This window comes from Orbicella faveolata, unplaced genomic scaffold, assembly GCF_042242905.1.
Source record: "Orbicella faveolata isolate gen_17 unplaced genomic scaffold, um_ofav_v1 contig_46, whole genome shotgun sequence".
NCBI lineage: Eukaryota > Metazoa > Cnidaria > Anthozoa > Scleractinia > Merulinidae > Orbicella > Orbicella faveolata.
The window spans coordinates 25,625,463-25,650,264 of NW_028301576.1; the positions used below are offsets into that span (position 1 = coordinate 25,625,463).

General features: G+C 39.3%; 1 protein-coding gene, 1 long non-coding RNA gene and 3 pseudogenes across 2 annotated transcripts in view; 2 read left to right on the plus strand and 3 right to left on the minus strand.

The window, feature by feature from the left end:
- The window catches only part of LOC149099157 (uncharacterized), a 30,368-nt gene extending 14,302 nt beyond the window's left edge, over positions 1-16,066 (plus strand). Inside the window, exon 3 of the long non-coding RNA XR_016203640.1 lies at positions 15,002-16,066. This is a non-coding gene — a long non-coding RNA (uncharacterized LOC149099157). The remainder of the gene's footprint in view (positions 1-15,001) is intronic.
- On the minus strand, positions 5,936-7,461 carry LOC149099160 (uncharacterized; annotated as a pseudogene).
- Positions 9,572-10,577, minus strand: LOC149099161 (uncharacterized; annotated as a pseudogene).
- Positions 16,067-17,730: 1,664 nt separating the features above from the next.
- On the minus strand, positions 17,731-19,054 carry LOC149099162 (uncharacterized; annotated as a pseudogene).
- Positions 18,880-23,282, plus strand: LOC110046199 (uncharacterized). The gene has a single exon (XM_089277496.1). The coding sequence runs from the start codon at positions 21,690-21,692 to the stop codon at positions 22,191-22,193; it is 504 nt and encodes a 167-aa protein (XP_089133622.1). The 5' UTR covers positions 18,880-21,689; the 3' UTR covers positions 22,194-23,282.
- The last annotated feature ends 1,520 nt before the right edge of the window (positions 23,283-24,802 follow it).

The window sequence follows — 24,802 nt, forward strand, 5'->3', positions numbered from 1 at the left end:
TGGATTTGTTGTGGTGCATTGAATTTTTTTTTCTCTGTTTGGGTATGGTAATGTATGAGACATTGTACAGTTACGATGCTGTCTCAAATAGGCCCAAACAGGTTCTTGAATAAGGGTCATATCTGTCTCCACATTAAAACTTTCTAAATGCACACATGATTCAAGTAAGGTTTCAAAAAACTCATTACTCTCAATATGTTGTATTGAATCTCTAAAAATAGCAAAAGCAAGTTCAAGAAAAGAGGCAACTGCACAAGAAAACCTGCCTGAGGGCATTGAGCAATAATTCGTAAAATGCCTTCGATTGTTTTTCGTCTTGTGCGACTGTTGGTTAGAAGAGGTGGCCTTATTTTTTGATATTTCCATTTATATGTGCTTCTTTATTTGTTATAATGAAAGTATTCAAGCTTCCATGTGAAGCATGGGGAATTCTTTTTTGTAAATATCTTCCCTAACATCCCTGACATCAACACAGAACCAGAGAAGAATTTTGTGCTGCATAACATCTACACAACTGATTGTGAAGATCCACGCCACCCATGCTTCAGTTGTAGCACTTGACAACTGGCGCACTTTGTACTTGAATAACTGTGCCATGACGTTTATGATTCACTGTGTCATTTCCAACTGGATTACATCGCATGCTTAGAAAACAAACTACTTTTTTGTTCTTCCAAGTAGTCGCAACAAGGTTGCTTCTGTGGCAAATAATTGACTCCCCTTGCCGCAAGGCTTTGACTTTGTGATTTGTCGCTGCAAGTTCTTTAGGAAAAGCTTTCCTGTTTGCTCTTGTTGTTCTACAGGAGTAAATACCATCCTCCAGCAGATCTTCTGCAAGTTTGACACTTGAAAAGAAATTGTCAAAAAACGTGATTTTTGCCTGTTAAATTTTAAGTTAAATTGAAAACAACATGATAGCCCAAGTTGTGGCCACCATCCCATTGTGTTTTTTCCTCATGTGCACTTGAAAATTACACATCAACCAGCTTGATGCTTCGGTGCACTCCCATACTTCAATTCCTTGCTTTATCGGTTTCATGGGCATATATTGTTTCATACCAAGCTGTCCCTTAAATGTAATCTTGCCTCATCCACAGATAAGTCCCTTTCGGGTCTCCGTTCTGTCTGACAATGTTCAATAACACAATAGAAAAGAGGCCGCACTTTGAATAATTTGTCGTGGTTGAGGTCTTTGTGAGGGAGTGGATTTGCATTATTGTTGAGGTGAAAATACTTGGACAATTTGTGGAAGCGATTTTGAAACATGACTTTCTGGACAGTCCAGACTCCAATGAGAGGATCATTGCTCCAATAAAGTCTAGTTGCAGGCAACTGTTTGATCCCAAACAACACATGAAGGCCAAGAAATGCCTTGACTTCTTAAAGCGTTGTGTCAAACCATTCTGGGTCTGGTTGTTCAGCAATATATTCATGTGCATACTGGGTCGTCTGTCACATTGTTCTTTTCATGTTGTTTTACTTCAAAAAAAAATTTGTCTCACTGCCAGTCATCAAGTCTATTTAAAATCTTGACTGGCTGCCGGACATAGAGCCACAGTGTTAAGAAAACATTGTCTAGGGTGAATTTCCACAATTCACGTATTTAAACACAAACCTCCTGATCATTCTTTAATCATGAAGGTGAAAATATTCATCGCCTTGTCACAGTATTAGACAGAGAAGTGTTGATATTTCTTGTCAAGCATGGCTGACAACTGGAAAGTAATTTATGTGGTAATGGCCAATTAGTAGAAAAGATAAACTTGGATAATTACAACAACTTTAATCACGATGGCAGCCAGCATGCCATGTTACATGACCATGGTTCAATTTACAGAGAAACAAAATCAATTCTATGCAAAACAAAATCAGGTGTGTGCATCTGTGTGTGAGCCTGAATAAATGTTGTAAAACTGAAAATGTTTTGAAAAAATGCCACAAAGTGATAACTGCAGGTAAATAATACTTAAATAATATTACAACTCTTTAACTTACAGCATACTAATAATTATAATAATGAGATTATAACAAGAGATACTTGAGTCTTCTTGAAAATTAATCCTTCAGTGGAAAGTAATCAAAATACATATTTATAAGACCTTGTGTCTTTCAAATGTGTTTGTCAAAGATGGGCTTGGATTGTGCTGAAATCTGTTGTTTAATAAAAGTATCCTTTCAGTAAACTAAGAACCACTGGGTGTTTGCAGGTTTTGGTCCACTGGGGGTATTTGGTTTGGGTTGTGTGTGAGTCTGAACAAATGATGTAAAAACTGAAAATAGTCATCATTCCTTGGTGGACTCTCTGATGAGATCAGTTGATGGTGATGCTGTCTGAAATGGAATCACCAATTTGCACTTTGTGCAGCAGCCTCACTGACACTGATGCTTGCTGTCCATTTGGTTTTCCTTAGGAGTGGCATATGCCCAGTTGGTCAAATCTTGTTAAGAACAATGAAAAATAGTCAACAATCAATTTAAGAATTTAATTTCAAGATTGCTCTGTTTATAGCTATATCTTTTCCATAAGTATGGAAATCTAAATAGAATTTTGATGTTTTGTGGTTGTTCTTCAAAGGCAACTTCAATGTTAAAGAAATTGAACAATATTATGACATTAACAATAGTTAAATGATTTTAGAAATCTTTAACTTATTGATAATTATTGATATAATTAAATAATATAATAATGCATACTTGAGTCCTGTTGAAATTTTTCACTTTTATAGTAATAGTTGGTAACTAATTAGATCAGAAGCAAACTGTTGGACTGGATGATTTGCAAGTTGATGAGCAAAGTTGGAAATATGAATAGGAGTAGTTGGGGGACTGATTGAAGAGGTTGTGATGATAGAATCGGTTTCCTTTGGGGCAGTGCGAGCCAGGATGGTTGCCTCTGTGGTCTGGCTTGTTGCAGATGTGCTGATATTGACAGTTTGGGCAGTAGCAAAAGCAGTCATGACAGATAACAGGTGGCAGATGGCAGATGGCAGATGGCAGATGGCAGATGGCTGGAGCTGTTGGGGTCAAGATGGTTGGTTGGAGGAACTGGTACTACTTTGAGAGGGGTCAGGCAAGGAAGGGAGTGAGTAGGCCATGTAGGAACAGCAGGGCTGGTTGGACTTGGAATGCACAGTGCAGGCTAGAGTGCGATGGCCAAAGCTATGACAGGAGATGCAATATGGTCTCCTCCTTCAGAATGTCGTTGTAGAGCTGCTTGTTAACCTTTGACCATGGGGCTGAGATGTTGGAGGCTGCCATGTGGTGCAAGGCAGTGGCGTACATAAGCCAGGCCGAAGACTTAAATTTCCCGCTGAATTTACAGATTTGATCCTGGTAGACGAGGAGGTCTGGGGTCAGATGAGGGAAACTAGCAAGAAGGGTGCATAGGTAGACATTCCAGGCCTCAAGCCATGAGGAGAGGCCATCGGTACGGCGTTTCTTTTGCTAGGTAGGGATGAATGCTAAGGTAGATGTGTCTTGACGATTGATTGCCAAAGTGAAAATATTTGGAGATGGAGAAGAATGAACAGGGTACAAGTTGGATAACAGAAGGTCATTAAAGTCAATGTACTCACGTTAGTGGAAGCTCTGTGGGCACCATATTGGCTGGGTCCACTGACAGGGGCCAGGGCCCTGTTGACGGGAGGCCATCATGGTTTCCTTCACGTTCCGATTCTTGTCGCAGATGTTGCAAACTCACCACACAAAGAAGAGTAACGTGGGCATTAGAACTGCCCAGGATGTGGCCAGGATGTGCGGAACCAACAGCCTCAGCAATGAGTTAGCGTAGCTGATTGAGCTGCTGGCTCAAAAATGGTTGTTTGACTGTTTTGACGATCAAGGGAACTGTGGCGGCATTTGGGCCGGTAGGGGGAACAGGGTGTTCTTCAATGGGAGCCGACGTCAGGGATGTGGTTGAACAGCCAGGATTACCATGTTTGTGATCATGCTCAAAAACAGGCTGGGCAAGTTGGGCCTTAGTGCCTGTAATCATGAGATTCTGAGCGGATGCCAGAAGAGTTTAACTGTCCTTGGGTAAAACCCATAACTCAAGAAGAGACATGACGTTTGGATTGTAACTGGCAGGGCAGTTAGGACGGTTTGAATAGAAAGGCATGGCCACAAAAGAAGGCACTACAGTAAGCAAGGATACTAGTGTCGAACACACGGCAACAAAGGTGCTGTATAAAATGCGTACATGCAAACATGCAACTATGTATTAAGGCTTGATTGGCTTGATTGTTTTGAGGTTTGTAAAACCAGCCGCAACCACAGATAAAAGTATGATAAGGCATAACTTTCTATCAGTTACAGCAAGTAATTAATGCATTCTAAATTCTTCACATGGCTTGCAAGTTAAGCAGTTCATTGTTTAACACAGCAATAATTATTAGAGCAGTCCTGTATAACAGTAAGATAGGGTCTCTTGAGGGATAGAGTTCGGGTGTTTACATCTGTTGAAGGTAACCCACTGATTAAGCTGCCATAATTACATTACTTAAATATTGCATATATATTTGTATCGCTCCAAATTGTTAACTCTATTTTACAAATAAAGAAAAATTTGTAAAGGTGCTGAATCCTTTCACTAACCATGCAGGAGTTTGAAATATGTAATGTTAGTAGTAGATCTGGCATGTTTTGAGCCTTCTCCAAGATCACTCCAGGATCTGGAGTAGTCAAGGATCAGGAGTGACATCACAAATAGAGCATGATGTGCAGGCATACTAGTCTAGCTTAAGTACTAGTCATGACATCACAAGGAATAAATTGTGTTTGAAAGATCACGGACAAAATGTCAACATGGCAGAGAAAACAAATTGTTGTGTGAAGTAAATGGTTTGAGTGGGAAAACTTTATTACAGGCTCCTCACCGCAGACAAGTATGATTGTCTTTGAACTTTGGTTTAGTCTGATTGAACTCAAATTTAGTGTGTATAAATGATACACACTGAATGCAAGCAAATTTCAGTGACTCCTTTTCTGGGGAACTGGTTAGTACCTTTGACTAGTAACTGCCTGAAACAAATTGGCGTATCAGTGTTTGGTTTTGTGTATTTGTGTGTCAGTTTGCATGCCTGACATAGTTATGATTTGGCAGGTCCTGTAGCTTTTTTTTTTCACAGGCACGGCATGAGAAGTAATGGGAAAGTGTTTGTATTGCAAGGATTTTGATTTTGAGGTGTTTGGAGCTCATATTAATATTTTTGGCTCAGCATCAACTAATTGCTCTTTGAAATCAGGGCACTCGCATGGGTGTTTTCACAATTGCTCTTATGTTTGTCAATTGTTGTGATTCAATGGTTACAAGTGAGTTTGAAAGGTATCTGTAGGATGAAAAGATGGTGGTTTATACATGTAATGCTTGTGTTCTTGATTTTGATGTTTCTAAAACGATTATTGAACATGAGTTTTTCAGTTTTATTAGACTCTTATTATCCATGAATAACCTCAACATTTGTCTAAATTGGCCCCAATCCTCCATATTACACACCTGACTTGCAGTGTAATTAAATATGAAAAGAGTGCCATTTTTCAAGATGGTGGAAAACAGGTCGAAGGGGGACTGCAATGTTCTGAAGAGACTAATGGAGAAACTCACAGAAGCTATAGAGCAAAATCATCTACTGGAGATAGCTGGGTTGACAAAGTGAGAAACATGTTCAAAATTTATTTCAAAGAGCAGAGTGAGAAATTCAGTGAATGGAGGCCATGCAATGAAAATAATGTGCCAGTGATACAATGAAGTTGTACTCTGTGGGCAGAGAGGATTGAAAAGTATGTATTGAAATTCCAAATTATGGAGATGTTTTCAGTGAAAGTCGTGGAAGGATTACATCAAAAAGCTATCAGAGGAACAAATTTGTTTATGAAGTCTGCTCTAATGAAACTTGTATTTTTATATTGGCAGGAAGAGGAATGAAAGGATCATAAATTAAGATGGAAATTTTAGTTATGTTGTACCAGGAAATTTGTGTTGAAAAAGCATGATTTTTTCAGGTCCTGTAAGATCCTGGTACTCCAACTTCTTGATGTCCTTATTAATTTTCAATTCAAAGCCACCATTTCCACAATCTTTCTCAAATTTTCCATACAGAGCCATGTGCTTAAACCTGTGTTGACAAAACCCATACCTTGCCAATGGTGCCTTTTTGCAAAGTTCCCTGGTAAGAAGTTAAATTAGACTATCAGAAATTCTCAGAAAGCAAGTAGAGTGTATCAGTCATCACATGGTCAACAGGAATAAAACTAAATAATGGATTGGTTTTGCAATTATATTGTTGAACTCTTGCATGCTTACTTCTTTAAGTCTCTTGCCCTAAGAGATTTGTTAGAAGAGGACCACTTTTTACTGATGTCAAACCTTTTATGTCTTGGGCACTTGCACCAAATACAGGCAGAGTTTTGATCTGGGGCTGCTAAATCACAGACACTGGCTAGAAACTTCCAATCTCTTCCTAAAAAATTATCAGTGCTATACTTATGATTATTCAGAGTTATTCCCTTTAAATTTGACTGCATCCTTTCGTTAAAAACTGTGTACGGATATTTTCAAGTTTCAATCTTTTCCAAAAGTTTCTTTCATACTCGTTGATCTCTACTTTGTTAATAGTGACCATGTTCAATACTCAATTTTTTGCAGCCTTTTTGTCTCTTCCTCAAGACTTTCTTTGAATTAAATCTTTACCCTCTCTGCCTCTCCTAGTCTACTTTTCAGATTCCAATTGGCATGTAGCTGATTGTAGGCCAGTCTCTGCACTTCATGGCCAGCTCTTGCAGGTTTCATTTAATGTAAACCCAGATAGGGATGTCATCAGAATCATTGTCAGTCAGCTCCTTTGGTTCACAGTTAAGGAGTTAGAGTTCTTCCTCTTCTACCAATGAAATGGTGTCATGCTGCTGATTATCATTATTAACAACTTCAACCTTGGTGGCAATAAAATTGTAAAGGCCTTAAAAATGACTGTGCTGAGTGTCAGTCTTCTCTAAATTCTCTCCTTATCCTTGGCGGATGCTGTTTGGTGTGATCAATGAATTTTTACTTGGACCTCTTTGGCCCTCTTTTGAATTTATTGATGCTTTTTTTTCTAATCTCCTGAATTTTTCTTTGCAATGTTTTTTCTCCTCTCTGAATCCCAAGTGACATCTTGAAGATTCTGCCCAATTATTAATCTCTTTGGCTACTCTGTGGCTAAATTCAGTTCAGCCTTCCTCAATTAATGCATTGTATTGAAGCTTATGATAGAAGATTTTAAAAGATTAGGTTTTTTGGTGTCCAAGAATCAACAAGGTTCCATATACTCTTCCCATTCCATGAAGCTTTCCTGAATGCAGAATGGGGGAGAGAAATCTTTTTCCCAAGATGTTGATTCTGGCATTCATGACATTTCAACAAAACTCTGATTCTTTCAATACTTTTTTCGATATTCTTGTTATGACAGAATTGGCACTTTTATCATTTCATTTTGCACATTTACCAACACCAAGGATTTGACTTGAGCAGCCATTCTACAAGACAGAAGCGGGAACAAAGCTAAAAACTAAAGCCAAGCTAAAACCTCACCTTTTCCGTGATGCATTTTTATCATAGTTGTTTTTATTATTGTAAGTTTACTTTTAATTGTGATTTAAGCTTTTTAAAATCATTGTAAGTTTTCTTTTAATTGTAATTGTAGCTTTTTAGCCTTTTTATTCGGTTTTTAATCTTGTCATGCGCATTTGAGCATTTTAGGAAATTTGCGCATTATAAATGTTATTATTATTATTATTATTATTATTATAACCTCCAGTCACAAATTATTTTAAAGAAACACAATTTACCATCAATAAAAATACTACACAAATGGTAGACGAACAAACTTGAGCAAGATTCTAGTCCTCAGATGCATTAGTAGCAAAGTGCCTCCCTCAGTTTTTTTTTAAAAACTATCTGTTGCACACTTAGGGCAGTCTCCTGTTTTTGTCCTGATATCTTGACTTCAGGTTATCTGTTTGTTAGCAGTTCCCAGGCTCCACTGCATAGAAAGTCTATGATTATTATGATGGACAGACTTGAATCTGTGACCTCTACTTTGACCGCTCCGCTTTGACCGTTTGTTGTGTACATTCATTGATGCAAAACAAAACGTTCAAAGGAAGCATATTCGTTGATGTCAAGGGAAGCGTTTGAAGAGATTGATTATTTTGAGGTAGTTTTTCTCCTAAAACAGCGACAAAAGCACGCTGTTTCGTTTGTGACAAATTTTTAATGTCCAGGTGTTCTGACCTTCCATAAATCGTCAAATTAGTGCCCAGGGCACTTATTTCAAAATTTGGAGTAGACGGGGGCACATATTCAAGGGTGGCGCTTAATTGAGTGGAAGGGGGGGCGCTTATTAAATTTTTCCCAAATCATGGTCTGACATGATCATTTTTAATACATCATCTGTGCATAAAGTTTAAATCGCGGCACTGTTAGTACTTGTAACTTTTTTCCAAACTTTATGTGTTCACAAATTGAAAAAATGTACAAATCTCATACTACATGACAAAAACTATACATCCTTTGTTGTCTCATTACTCGTCCACAAGATTAGGGGAGGGGAGGGGAGGGTAGGGGGCACTTATTTGAGGGGTGATTATTTTAAATTTTGGCTGATAAGAGGGGCTCTTATTTAAAGGGGGCACTTATTCCAGGTATGCTGTAATTCAAGGATTTATGGTACTCTAGGCGAAGAGCCTGGAAACTAGTTTTTCATAGTCCGATGTAATACCTGGCTACTATGTTATGGAAGTCCCAAGACAAAAGTTCAGCCGAACTGAAGTTGTCTGCCAATTCACTGCCAGCCAATTCATCATCTGCTAAGCCAACTGGCTGAAACTGTCTGTAAATTTGAATGAAAAGTCGGCAGAAGAGATTACTGCATAAAATCAGTTAAATGTCCTTACCAACTGTTCAAAGACATTTTCTAGCTGTCAAAGCCATTGATTTGCACCAAACACTCACACAAACTTGAAAAAGATGCCATGCATATCCTTTGTTCAGAAGTGAATAACTTGTCACTTGACTTTTCAACTGACACCAACTTGTTATCATTTTAACACCTACTGTCTTATTAGTCCATCTCAATGGCTTCTGCACCCATCTCAATGCAATTACTATCAAAAATGTTCACATAAACATTGTGCTTTAATAACATACGCACTTGTACTGCTTTTCTGGAAGTGAATAGCTCGTCATGTGACTTTTCAACTGACATGAACTTGGTATCATCTTAAAGCTTACTGTCCTCTTAGTCCAGGTAAGAATAAAAATTTATGGAAAGAAAACGTCAAGTCAAAGTAACTTCTGATAACAATCATGGAACACGCATAACATTAATTCCAGGTACGTAACACTTTGTGGGTTTTGGCTGTTTATGATTGCTTGTCTGTGAGCCAGGGCAAGCTTCCTTCTCTGTTTCTTTTCTTCAATGAGAGAATCCCATTCCATACCATAGGGTGTCTTGGTTGGCACATTTATCCTCAGACTGATCCTGTTGCCATCTTGTACGAGCAGTTTTTTAAGTCCATAATGATTTTCTTTACTACCTCAAAAACGAGAGCAGTATTCACATAATAGCATTGGTCCAGAATACATTCCGGCAAGTCGTATTTCAAAAAAGTATCCATAGATGCCATAAGTGGGATAAAGCGTTTTCCTTCTTTTTTGGCCTTGAAAAGGTTTTCCCAGCGATGCATCACATCGGGGAAGATGTAATAGGAAAATGTGTTGGCACCCAAATTGTAGGTTTCCAGATTCTTGTAATGCTTATGGTAGCCCCCAAGTAAAAAGCATGCTTGGTGGCACTCCAAGTTAGGAAGGGGTGTATCCTCTGATGGTGGGATGCCTGCCATTTCCAGAAGATAATCTTTCATGGCCTTCACCCTCTCTTCCACCGTCTGGGGGGTTACCTGAAAGTGATACTCCATCAACTGTTCTCCTTTTTTATCTTCAAGAACGAGATTAATTACTGCTTGATCTTCATGATCCCCGTCATCAGATATGAAAGCAGTATTGTCTGTACGTTCCGTGGGCATGCACAGCCTTTTAGATTGTTGGGGAACTTCGTGTTTCTTCATGTCTTTTCTGATACTCTCGAATATGGTTTCCTTTTCTTCAACTATTAACAAAAATTGATGTACATTAATGTATCTCTGTGCATGCCACTTTAAACAAGCAACTGCTCACCAGATTTGATAACTCGGCAGGTTTAAAGTCAGAAGATGTGGATGAAGTGTAGGGCTGTGGTCCTGAACTCTTCCTTCTCCCACTGAGACACAAGCAACTTCACAATCTCAACCTTGTTTGAGGCAGCACTCGACAGTTTGCTCCATGACTTAACCTTGTAACCAGGCAGAATGTTCTTGTACTTGATTCTGTCAGATTTGGAAGCCCTTTCTGACCTCTCCACATTCTTAATAGATTGTTCTTGATATACATCGAATACAACATCTATCCTTTTGCTATAGTTGCTTGTTACTGTATCAAATAATCTGTTTGGAACAACATGGAAAGGGGCTCTGACTGGAGGCTTGAACTTCTGCAGGACGGCCATCCAATCAAATATGCTAGTTCAATTTCAGGATATCTTTCTGTCACCTCAATACGCTTTTTGAGTTGCTGTGAAATCTTCGACCCTTCTTCCGAGGCAGACCATTGGATTACCAAATGACTACACATACTTATTTCTCCTCTAAAAAAGGTCAAAGTTGCAGGTGAAAACTTGTTTACATAATGTATCACCTTCAACATAGTGTTGTCGTTTTGTAGAAGGGCCATAATCTTCTTTTTTCTCTCATCTTGTAATTTCCTCTGCTGGTCAATTTCCCTTATTTGAGAGGAAAAAGAATTAGAAAACGGAAGTGACCAGAGAGACGGCACAAGCAAAGTGACAAAGTGCTTGTGAAAAATAAACAAAAGGTGCTTGCCTTCTTTGTCATTCTAGGCAAAGAAGGTGGGCAGCAAATGCTGAATCGCTTCAGTATCCACAATAAATCTTTGCTGATACTCACGAAGAATAAACTTGGCAGTCTAACCAAGTCCTCTGATGGCCTCTTTGCCAAACCTTTACACCCTCAGAAGCTGAGGCATGAATCTTCTTTTGGCCACTTCCAGTTCCAAATCTATAAACACAGAGAACATTGAAAACTTATGGCTGGGCAGCATCTAGTGAAGACATGCAAGTAGGAAGTAAATTTTGATCTGAATGAGCTTTTTTATGAATATTTCTTCTCAAAGCTGAAGGAAAGATACCTTATGTTATAGAACTTTTAAGACAGAGCACTGATAGACATAAAAAACAACACAATATTCCTTATCTTTTATTCAGCCATCGTTGGACGCGGGAAACTCGCTTAAAAGAATACTGGGTATTTTCCAAGATAGCACAGCACTCATCACTCATTCCCAGATCCTCTGAACTTTTCAAGATAGTTGTGGAGTTAAATTTGCCACCCTGGGGACCGTTGTGGATGTCAAAATCCCAACCCACATGCGCTTTATGAAGTCTAATTTCCCTGGGTTGCTCAACCCCCCATCCTGGGGCAAACCATTGCTAGGTGCATAATATGTATCTCAAAGTTAGAACCTACTCTTTGGGAAAAAGTGCGCTTTATACACGGGTAAATACATAATCAATAACCGTCATTGTGAAATTCACAAGAGAGAAATGGGCATGAAAAAAAGCTCTTATGAAGTTGTTGAGGTTTCTTGTGTTGCCAGGTTTCCTAATGACATGTCTTATTTCCTCATGGGAGTAGTTTCAAATGGGTTTACCACTTGTATTGACAAGGTTTGCAGTGTCATCTGCCTTGATTTACGCCACTTTGTTCACTGATTGTTTAATAGGAGAGAGGCAACTTATCTACTGGTAAAACTGAATTCATGCGATACCATTTAACTGACCTCATTGATGATGATTTGATTCAAGCAACATATGCCATCATTGTTTTTGGCCAATGTGAGAGTGATTATAAAGAAGGGTAATTTGGTTAATTTCAATTCAACTGAACACTAAATATTTCTTATGATACGTAATGTGGAACCACAGAACATTACACGCAGGTATCCCTGAAGAAACAAGATTGCAAAGGTTGTGCTAGCCTCTGTGGAAGGACTGTCCGCTTGTGGCCCAGATGTAATTGTTGCAGAACGAACTTCTGAGGCTTCTAAAAATAAGGACACCTGCGTTTTCACTGATAAAACCCAACTGAGACTAGGGATGTGAAATGGACAGTAACAGTACTGTCATCATGATGGACTTGCCTTTCTCCATTGGGGAGTATTTGCAGGTTGGCTTCTGACTGGGAACTGGTTTGGCATCCGTTGTCTTCTCTAAGAACAGCAAATATCCGCTTCGCTGTTAATTGTACAACAGTGCATTACAGCAATGAACCCCTTCCCTCATTCCTAAAGAGTCAAATAACAGAGTAACATAAACATTGTAGGAATCATTACAATATACTTCCAGCTCCGCTGCCACATTAGTGTCGTTGACTTTTGAAATGTGTTCATCATCAAATAAGTGCCAGCATCCTTGGAGCTTCAATAGTGAGGTGTCTATTCATCCAGAAATAAAGTGATAAAGTGGAAGAGTATTTTGGAATGGTAAAATTATTTTTTTCAAATTGTCGGTGACAATTACGGTTCTAAATTTCAATGAACTTTACTTACAATGGCCTGCAATGCTGGTTGAACCTTGATGTAGTTAAAATGACAATTTCAATGAAAATGTCAGTTGCAAAAGTTTCATTGGAGTTTCCCTTGCACAGTTAGCCCAAAAAAAGAAAAGAAAAAACTCTTTGAACTACCAGTATGTTTTGGTCCTACTTACAATAACTCCCACTAAAGAGTAGGAAAGATTGACTCCCGGCTGAATGGAACATACAGCTGAAATGTCAATCTCTTTAAAGGAGATAAAAGAGAACACAACTCGCTAATTTCTAGAAATAATTCAATGGTAAAGATTGAAAGTGACTAAAAAACATCCCACAATTGAATTGTATGCCAATTAACAGAGAACAATGCATCCATTCGTACTGTGCCAATTTCATTTTTTTCTTCAGTTTCTTTCCTCTGTTGTTAAATCTCATTAGTTGGATTATCAAGAGTTGAGGCTCTTCCACTGTAGTTGACCACACATGATGCATCACTTCATGTTTACATTTGTTACAGTACCTGAAACAGTCAGTCTAGATTATGATGATGATGATGAACAGGACCTCTCTGTGTATCACCAGTAGCTGAGTGAACTTCCTGTAATAAATATTATTGTTATTGTTATTATGATTATGATTATGATTACGATTATTACCATTTTGTAATTTAGAAAATAATATAATTCATCCGATTTTGGCACCCTTATGGGTTTGAAAACATGGTCTGATACTCACAAGTTAGATATTTTTGTCTCCTCATGAGTCCATCTTCAAAATGTAATTCTATGATATGACTGGAGGCATAGAGATCCCATGAGATGGCACAGGGCATGTGCCAGGTCAAACATTTAATCAGTCACAGCGTGACATTGTCACTGAGGAAATTGACAAATTACTTATAAAAGGTTTCCTCAAAGTTTCCTCACCAGAACCTGGGGAATTTGTTTCACCTATATTCCTTAGACCTAAACCAGGTAGGTCACACCATATGATACTTAACCTCAAGCCTATCAATGCGTTTGTACAATACCACCATTTTAAAATGGACACCCTTGAATGGCATCAGTTGACCTTAAAAATGCATTCTACTCTGTACCAGTTGCTAAAGAGCACCAAAAATACCTGAAATTTGCATTCAATGGTACACCAGTATACTTGCTTGCCAAATGGTTTGTTCAGTGCCCCATGTATATTCACTAAAGTGCTTAAACCAGTTTATGCATCCCTACATTCACTGGGCCATCTCGACCTGGGGTATATAGATGACTCCTACCTACAAGGGGACAATGCTAAAAAATGTAGCAGCAACATTAGAGCCACAGCATTTTTGTTCAACTGCCCAGGCTTTCACTTACAACCTACAAAATCTGTCATAATACCTACTCAGACCCTCACATTTTTAGGGTTTAGGCTTGACTCTTTTAGCATGACTGTTGTACAAATGGAGGAAAAAATTCTCCAAATTGTAGAAGCCTGCAAAAGGTTACAAAATATGACCAAGCCCCTAATGTCAAAGGTTGCAGAAGTTATTGGCCTTGTAGTGTCTAACTTCGCAGGTGTCCAATTTGGACCTTTACACTACTGCTTCCTGGAGAGAGACAGAACCCATGCCCTGATAACACATAAGGGAGATTACAAATCTCATATGACTTTCACATCCAGCTCAGTAGCAGAGCTGACATGGTGGATTGAAAACATGCCACATTCATCTCGTTACTTTACCCATCCAACTTCTTGCATGATCATTCAGACTGATGCCTCAACCCTAGGCTAGGGGGGCAGTGTATGGTGACCAAGAAGTTGGAGGGAGATGGACAACCTTGGAAAGTACTAGCCATATCAACATCCTAGAACTGCAGGCAGCTTTCTTTGCCCTCAAGTCATTTTGCAAAGAAACCATTAACGGCCATGTCCAACTCCAGATAGACAATTCCACAGCTGTAGCTTATATTCATAATATGGAGGGGGGGGGGGGGGGGGGCTCAAAATCCCCAAAATTAATTTCCCTCACCTAATCAATTTGGGACTGGTGTATTCAGTGGCAGCTGTGGGTTTCAGCTACACACAATGCAGTGAAATTAAATGTTAGTGGGGACTCCTAATCTCATAAATTTCAGGACAAACTTGAATGGATGCTGAACAAGGAAGCCTTCAAAGTTATTTTGTCCTTGTACCCAGAATTGAACATTGACCTGTTTGCAACTAAGCTAAATAGTCAACTTGCATTGTATTGCTCCTGGAAACCTGACCCAGGGTGTGCCTTTTTAGATGCACTCGCTATTGATTGGAGCAAGTTTAACTTCTATGTCTTTCACCCTTTCAGCTTAATGCCCAGATGTCTACAGAAAATTGCCCCGGACCAACCAAAAGGAATTCTTGTCATCCCAGTGTGGCCAACTCAAACCTAATTCTCACAGGCACTACAGCTGCCATGCAATCAACCCTGGATAATGAAACCCTCAGACAGCCTACTGCAACATACTGCAAGACCTAATGATATGTCCACTCTCCAGGAATCCTTTACACAATAGAATGTTTCTCCAGACATTGCCAAGATCCTCATGGCTTCCTGCAGAGTAACCACGCAAAAACAATCCAAAACATACACTGATAAGTGGTTGGCAGTTTGTCATCAAGAAGGCATTATTTATGGTTCACCAAAGATAAATGAGTCCTTGGACTTCCTCATGACCCTTTACAATCAGGGTCTGAGTTACTCCACTATAAATATGGCATGATCTGCGATTTTGTCCATTATTACTATGGACAGTGGGAAACACTTTGGTTCTCACCCCTTGGTGACATGGTTCTTCAAATGCATTTACGAACTCAGAAAACCCCAACCCAAATACAACTGTATTTGGGATATTTCTAAAGTGTTAAGTTACCTCAGAAACTTACATCCACCTGACGCCCTTTCATAAAAGTCTTTAACATTAGTGATGCTGCTATTAAGGACCTTAAGATACGAGGACAGGAAGGCCAGGTTGCGGGAAACTTTTGCGGGTCCCATCGTGTTGCCAAAAACAAAATGCTCAAGGCGTGTATTTTCGCAAAGAACGGTGATGTCAATAATTCAAACATTTTTTAGACTATAAAAAAGATGGTAGAAATCTTATCCTATTAAGCTTAAATGATAGTGAACAGTGATGTTGAATTTATTTTTCTTTATAAGTGATGCAAACATCTGTCAATACTTTAATAGAGAAACCTGAATTTCTGTATGAAAAAATTAAACAAACAATCTGATCGACCTGCTTCAGATGGCTTTTTACCATCGGAGCATTTGAGAATTCTGTCGCCAAAGAATCTTGACTTTTGGTGAACATTTCAATTTCCATCTGTAATTGTATCAAACATTATGAAAATAAAACAAACGTTGCATCAAGTTCCGGGTAGTATAAAAAAACAACTAAACATCAGTTTGAAAATGTGTATTCTATTTGCTCAATAGATGCTCCATGGCATTCATTCTTACAACATTTTACCGACTGTACTTGCACTGATGTATTCTCTGCATACAGTTTGTATTGAGCTTGCACACTCGTGACAGTGACTGAACAGTGACTGAAACACAAACAAACAGATGAGGAATATTTTTATTCACATTTTCATATGTCAGTGTAGTATTCTACACTACAATCACAAAAAACGCGAACCTTATAAACATTCCTATCAATATAACTGAAAATAAAGATGATTAGAACATTTAGCAGGGCAAGAGGGCCAGGGGGACATGCTAGTCGGGTGAAATGATGTCCTCGATGAGACGAGGACGGTAGAGAGATTAGTTGAGAGTTCTTGTGCGCATGCCCGGTTGAGTAAATTTACTTCCGGTAGCCGTCCTAGCTCGTCCCGTCCTGGTATCTTAAGGTGCCTATTGCTTGTAACAGGACAGTGAGGAAAGGCTAAGTACTTACTTTCTCTAGATGGTATGACTGTGAACACCACTTCCTGTCAGTTCGAACTGCAGAACCACACTAAAACTAGCAAAACAGCCCAAATGTGTAAGCCCCTGGTAATCAAGAAGTACATAACTTATCCCACACTTTGCCCACTATCCACATTAAAAGAATACATCCAGAAAACAAAGCCTCTGCAGAACAGTGAGAAACAGCTATTTATTAGCTGCATACAACCACACAAAGCAGTGTCCCATGACACAATCTGGAGGTGGACCAAGGATGTTTTTAAACTCTCTGGTATTGACATAACCACCTTCACTGCACCTAGTACTAGAGCAGCAACAGCCTCTAAGGCAAATGCCAAGGATGTGCCACTTGACATGATCCTAAGTACCATTGGGTGGGCATCTGCACAGACATTTAGCAAGTTTTATAACAAACCAGTGGAGTGGAGGTTACAAGAGGGACAGCTGTGTGACATTTAAATGAATGAATAAATGCATAAATAAATAAATAGATAAATAAATAAGTAAATAAATAAACAAAGAAATAAGTAACTAAATAAACAGACTATAAAGGAAATATGTAAAAAAAAATGGCCAAATACATTAAATAAAATGACTACACATACTTATTCCTCCTCTAAAAAGGTCAAAGTTGCAGGTGAAAACTTGTTTACATAATGTATCATAATGCTGTTGTTTTGCAGAAGGGCCAACATCTTTTTGTTTCTTTCGTCTTGTAATTTCCTCTGCTGTGTTAATTTCCCTTATTTGAGAGGAAAAAGAATTAGAGCACGGAAGTGACCAGAGAAACGGCACAAGCAAAGTGACAAAGTGCTTGTGAAAAATAAACAAAAGGTGCTTGCCTTCTTTGTCATTCTAGAGAAAGAAGGTGGGCTGCAAATGCTGAATCGCTTCGATAGCCGCAAAAAAGGTAGCTTTCTTTGCCCTCAAGTCATTTTGCAAAGAAACCATCAACTGCCACGTCCAGCTCTAGATAGACAGTTTCACAGCTGTAGCTTATATTAATAATATGTGGGGCTCAAAATCCCCAAAATTGAATTCCTTCGCCCAATAAATTTGGGACTGGTGTATTCAGCAGCAGCTGTGGGTTTCAGCTACACACATTGCAGGGAAATTAAATGTTAGTGCAGACTCCAAATCTTGTAAATTTCAGGACAAACATGAATGGATGCTGAGCAAGGAAGTTTGATTGGCACATAGTCCAACGTATGGTAAGTTTTGACTTGCTCAATGGCTCACTCAACATGAATGCGAAACTTGGCCATGCATCGAGTTCCCACAAGTTCATCTTCCTCAAATTGACCTTTCCCTTTTAAGAAAGTGGGAATGTTCAACTTCACACCCATAGATGCAAGATCATCTGCCACTAGCACATCAACCTTAGCCCAGTCCTTGCCAAGTATGCCAGATTTCACTGTCAGATCCCTGTCTGAAATTGACCTACCTTCTAAAGTGGAGACAAAGTTTATGGCACCGTCACCACTGATTCCAATATAAATTTCAGTAGCATCAGTGATGTACCTTAAAGTAGGACAAGACTCCCTGACCTTTTCAGGTGAGTTTGCCAATGACTACTCACGTATTTGCAAGATTTCTATTTCTTTAAAGGGGTGAAACATGGCATTAACCGAGGTGGTGATAATTCTTGACACGTGCGATTGAGAGAGCTCAAAACAAACAGCTAAATCTTGTTCAAGCATTCCAACACGCAGCCTGGTCGACACCAGAAGTAGCTGATCTTCAGCAGCCAGTTTCCTTGAGGGCCCAGGTTTTGAACCCCCTAAATCTTCACTGTTGGAATTGGAAGCATTTGATGATCCCCAGTGGGTCAGATTACTTATTCCATCACCCAAGAATTCTGAAAGGCAACAAAACTGTTCTTCAGTAAAACCAGTGTAAAACTTGAAAACCTCTGCGTCTTGTCACAAATTTTTCACAGAGAATGTCTTAGCTTCTAAGGCAGCTTCGGCTGTTTTCCTTCTGACAGTTTCTCACTCCAGGGATAGCTCCAATTCTTTGATTTTCCCTCTCAACTGTACTACTTTGGACTCCTTGATCTCGAGCTTTGTGTTGTCATTTTTGATGCCATCACATTCTGTCAAATCATCCAATGGCGTGTTTATGTATGAAATCGGCTATTTTCGCTTGGCCGATTTTCGCTCTGCTGGAAGCTTGCTCTGTGTTTTTTCTTGCACAAAGCAAAACTTTGTGGGAATAGACCCTAGTTTTAAGTTGACATGTGAAGGACCCAGGATTCTCTTAGAGCAGTCAGCTTCAAAGTGGTCACCACATAGCTTCATAGCTTCACTAACTGGCGTGTTTGTTGAATTTTTGTGAGCGATTTGGAAAGCAGTTCTTTGTTCTCCGGTGGTAAGCAATGCAGGACTTTTTGACTTCTATGTCTGAAGAGTTTGTACAGCCAAAAGCAATACACCATTGTGGCATTTCAAACAAAAAGTGAAGAAGCTGACAAGAGCAACTTAGTATTCTCTCTAAACATCAACAAACCACGCAAAGCGATCACCACCAAGCCTCGGTTTGATGTTATGAGAAATTTGTGTGATGTCTTTGTGGATAAGTACTAATCCTAGATAGTAACAGATAAGAAGATGACAAGAGTCACAAATCAATAATAGCAAACATTCCAAAAATCACTGCGGTGTGACAATACTTCCAGTCAAACTTCTCAGTAAAGACACAATAAAATCATCAATGATACCAAGGAGATACACTTAGTGGTAACTGTTCTAATGCAATAAATGATAATATTCTAAAATCTTGAAAGCTATTAAATTGCACGATGCGATTAGAACATGCTTGTGTGAGTGCCACTGGGGGCAATGTGGGAATTTGCCAGGGAGGAAAGGACTTTTAAAATTGCCAAAGATTGTTATAGGAGGCTGCTAAATAGAGAGGGTGGTAAAGGGGGGGGGGGTCTAGATCACATTTCACGGAAAATAAAATGGTCCTTTCACAATTCACGAAAAATTAAACAGGCATTTCACGCTTCACGGAAAAAAGAAGAACATTTTTCTTTAAACAAAAGTTACATACCGTTATATTTTGAAAAATTACGTCCAAAGCAAAGCCTTGTTAGTTGTTTTCACTATCTGTCCACTTCGCATTCTGCACGATGCAAAAAGGAAACTGAGTTCCTCGTTCTGCATATCACGAATGGCACCATCTTCCTCCACTGCAAAATCATCAGAGTTGTTGTCGGAGGAGTGGTCATCGTATTCGGAGAGCTGATCATCTCCTGGGTCCCTCAATGTAGGTGCGCCTTCTCTTCCCTCTTGCTTTGAAAATTTAGGTTGTTCTACTCTTTCAACTGGTGCAAACTCTAGCCATTCTCCCTGGTGGACAGCAGTCTGATACAGGTTCAGACGGAGAGTACCAGCCTTATACTTGGTGGTTTCTTGTCCGACAGTGCGTTGTTTAACACACTTACCATGTGTGTTTGCCCAGTTTCTCATCAGATCTTGGTCAGCTGAACTCATGACTGGCAGGTTTTGTTGTGTCATCCTTGGAAAATCTTGAAGGTGAATTTGTGTCGAGGGTACAGGATAATACGATGTTGAGTGTGTGAAGTAAAAAGCGGACCACTGCATCATTCTTTTTGCTGATTACAGGGCTGTAGTCCCAAAATCCCTGGCGTAGTGTAACTACATACATGTTGGATGTTTGAAATGGGAAACTGCGTGGAGGTTCTTGACTTTCGTGGTGAGGAGAGCTTCAGGGTTAACTGTAAGTGCTGGATTTATTTTTGTGATGTTGCTCTGTAACCTTGCCAGTCCCTGATTTATCATGTTAACAGACCTGGTTGTCTTGCTTGCAACAGTTCCTTCAGGTCCATTGGTCTCCTTGCTGTTGCCCAGTAATGTCTGCACTGATTGAACAGTGCCTTGAAGGTACCCAGAAACGAATTTCATCATCTCTCCAGCTTCTTGCAGTGTTGAGGTGTGAGTTCGCTTGTGCTTCTGATGCACGGAGAAAGATTGGTACAGTTTTCCAAGGTTTTCCAGAAATTTCACTACACATCCAACATCTGTTATTAACTTTACTGCTCCAACCTGTGCATCAGTGATAAAAATATTCTTCTCATTCTCCACGCAAATACCCATAGGCTGGGAAAATGAGGCCAGAGTGCCATCGTTGTTGCCTTCCTCTCCTGAGCCTGCAATGATTTGAATGGTCCCATTTGAAGAAACCTTCTTTATCTGCCTTCTCTCCATATCTGTAAAGAGTCTCTCCCTAATCCCCGAAAGGAGCAATGCCTCGTACTTCTTTACAAGAGGGAGTGCCATTTGACAGTAGAATGGTCTGTTCTCGTGTTGCCATATCAATCTTAGCTATGCCCTTGTCATTCAAAATGACAAGTGTTCGATTAGAAATAAACATGGCATACATGGACTTGCAGTCACTGGGATATCGGGAAAATTCCTTGACAGCCCCAGTGATCCCAACACCGTTCAGTGTTAGATCCACAAGTTACAAACAAGAGTCACTGTTCGATGCCATTGCTATCGTATCAACACTTACAAGACAAATGCTGTCTGCAGTCACCTTCTTGTCCATGTTTACGGCAGTAGATACTTTCCCTGACTTTTCATAGTCCTCCCTCAGTTGCGCAAGAGAAGTTTGAAGTTGTTCTTTAAGCTCCAGTTTAGTACCTTGATGTGGCAGTCCTCTGCACTGGAGTGGATCCTGGAGTGACTTCTTCGTTTTAAGGTTGGAAGGCTTTAAAGTGATCTTCCGCTCTACTTCTACAACAGTGACAGTCTTTTTCACTTGTTCCACCACCAGGGCGACACCTTTGCCATTTAAATTTAACATGTTCTTCCATCACTTAAACCAGATTTCACCACACTAACGTGAACTGGGTTGTGTAGGTCACAGTGGAAGCTGTAAAGCAAGAGAAACAGCACAAGAGTTTAAAAAGGGCAGGGATGAACAACAACACCACGCAAAACAACATCAAGACCAGTTGAAAGCAGCCAAGGAACAATTGACTACCATAGTTGCCAAAATACATAATTTGAAAGGGCCTTTCCAAAGGAGATTGGATGGTGTACTAGAAAGGATGAATTTAAAGAGGCAAGTGTATCATAAAGGGGCTCTGGTTGGTAATGATGTTGCCAAAATTCTCCACCCTGAAAACGTGGGAAAAATTGTAAATTGTTTAAAACCACTCAGAGGGAATCTTCAAAATGGAGAACATAAAGTTTTCAGTGATCAAAGAAGCATGAACAAGGTGTCAACATTTTTGACAAAACTTTCACACTGTCTCCAGCTGTACTCACCCAGTACTCCTCTCTGTCACCATGAGGTAGCCTTCCTTGTGGTCCGATGTGCTAGCTTTGGTCACTGGTTTCCTATAAACTTTCCAAACACCAACTTGCTTCAAAAGTTTCATGCGTTAACTTTCCATGTCCCTAAGAAAGCCATTTGCAAGCACACCATGGGCATGGAAGCTGAACACTGCTCAGAAAGTATACACCCAGTGGTCAACAGGCTTGAAAGGACTTATGCAACTACACAAAATACATGTGATTGCTTGGCACTGGTAGTAAAGAGCCAGTGTTAACACATCTTGTGACAACAGAAAACTGCAGTAGTATAGAAAACCAATTTCCTTTACACCATGTAGGGCTTAGGGGTATAGTATCACACAATCAAAACCATTTCTCTCATTTAGGGAAATTGCCACTAACTGGTTTGGCATTTAACTATTCTTTTAGAGAATTGGCATTTACTTGTAAGGCATGATTATTTTGATAGCCAGTGGGCAATGTACAAAAATAAGAAGATGTAGTTGTCTGCACAGGACCATAGTAGCACCCTGGTGTATAATTATGTTATGCAGCACTTCATCATTGGTATTATATAAATATTTTAAATGATAAATGTACATAAGCATTTTAACTACTGCAATTACCACAGAATACCACAGTATTATTTAACCTAATCTACGAAGCTCTATGAAGCTAGTGTCCTTGTTTACTGCAGTTGCTACTGCTATTTTAAATTATATTTAATATAAGGCATCAAATAAGAGATCTCAAGAAATAGACAATTAAATGAAATTGTTAGTTAAAAGAAGCATATAAATAGTTTTATGTTGCCGTCTTATTGAAACCTGAGGGGAAGTTGTATCATGGTGCAAAACACTGCTACATATAGAAAAAATATACAGACATGCAAATGTGTATAAAAACCATTTCATTGGAGACATTATAGCACATCTTTGTCTGGGAATAAAATTGCACTTTTAATTTTAATCGATATTGCACAAATAATCTTAACAAGTTGCACAATTCCCAGTGAAGTAATGTTCCCTGGAGGGTGGAAAGTAATTTGCATTTACTTAAGTTTTTCATTCCTTTGCTTACAGCGTACCTTAATGTAGCCACCCAGCAAAGTTTTTTCACAAGTTTAATAGCCAATCAGAGAACAAGAATTTCTTTGACTGGTAACACAGCCTCCTTTCAATGTTAAAAACATCACCACGAAACTGTTGATCTCATTTGTAAAGAAAGTTGTGGTGTTTGCAGTACAGAGCTAACTAACTTGCGAAAAAAGTTTGTTGGGTAGCTACACTAAGTGCGTCCAGCCATAAAGATTGGCATAAAAAAGCTTGCACCTCTTTCTCAACAAATCAGAGACAAAACAAAAACCAGTCATGACTTGCTCATGTAAGTTTTTCAGAGTTTTATACTGGCTAAGTGTAATTGCTTTGAGTTATGAATGGTTGAATGGCTTGTAAGGGGCCAATTATTTTGGGAGAGGCTTGCAAAACACAATAAGCCACAATTACAGCTGTATGGATTAGTTGCTTACAAATTTGTCATTTGAGAAATTTAATTTCACAGATTTATTTTCTTTTTTTGGTTAATTTCTGTAGCCTTTTTCTTTTCAGTCTTTCCTTTAACTCTTCGCAAGGGCGCAAATGATGCTACGAGGGACACAAATAAACTATATGACCGACAAAAGTCATGCGATTATCATTATTATCAATACACAAGGCCAAATCGTACAAATTCATTTAATAAGAAAAAAATGTTTAACAGAGATGTAGCATGAAACTTTGGTATGGAAAGTTGTTGCTACAATACGAACAGCTAAACAAGAGCCAAATAAAATTCCTTTTTGTTTACAATAAAATGTCAAATATAATCTAGTTTTAAAACGATTGGTAACAATGATTAACAAAAAGACAGTTTACATTTAAAAAAATGATAGTCTTCCCGTTCACAGGCAATGGACTCAGACTGTCTTTGCTAATTTCATCAAATAAGTTACAGCTTTTAGTCGCTATCGTCGCTCTCGATTATTCGGCAGCGTTTGCGGGTTGATGGCGACGGTTCTTCATACTTTCCGTGATAAATGTTCATTGTTCCAATCTGAATATGTTGGGTGCAATTTTGGTACGGCTGTGCCAAGGAAATAAATTGGTTTTGGAGAAGAGACTGTGGGTTTAAGTTTGAGCTAGGACCGGCTGACGGGCCCGCGACATTTTGCCTTGTGATTCCTGAAGCTTCTTGCTGAACAGTGAGTTGTGGCTGAAATGTGTCACTTAAAATCTTTGAACACTCTCTTTTTTGTGCACTTGTTGTCTCGCTGATGTAGTGGGAAAGGCTTCGTTCATCTTTGTGCTTTGTGATTGCACAGATTTTCCTTGCGTCCACACCGCGCTGGAACAAAGAAGTGACAGTCGATGCACGAATGCAGTGATTCGTGTACCGCTCCGATAACTCTGCTTTGATGGAAATCCTTTCCATCATCTTGCTGATAGTATTTTTTCCCATAGGCTCATTTCTGTACCAGTGTCGGGTGCTTGCAAAGTTTACATTCTTGGTGGTAGCTTTGCTTGGAGTCTGAAACAGTGCCTTACAGTCGGGATGAGTCTTGCCAAGGTAAAATTCAAACGCAGCCACTGGATCAAGTGCAGTTGAAGTTTCGTACATACGAACATCCGAGTATGACTGCTCAGACTGTTTAGCGCCTCCTTGGTAATTTTTAGTTTGTTCAGTAAGTTTTTTGGTGATGTAACGGGCTCCAGTGTCATCAGTTTTTATTTCAAATGACTGCCTTGTAAGCTCCCGCCATCCCTCTCTGCCGCGGCGAGCAAAATGAAAACACAACGAAAACCAAATAAACTCAACTAACTTCTCCGCATCTTTCCCAACGCCGTCC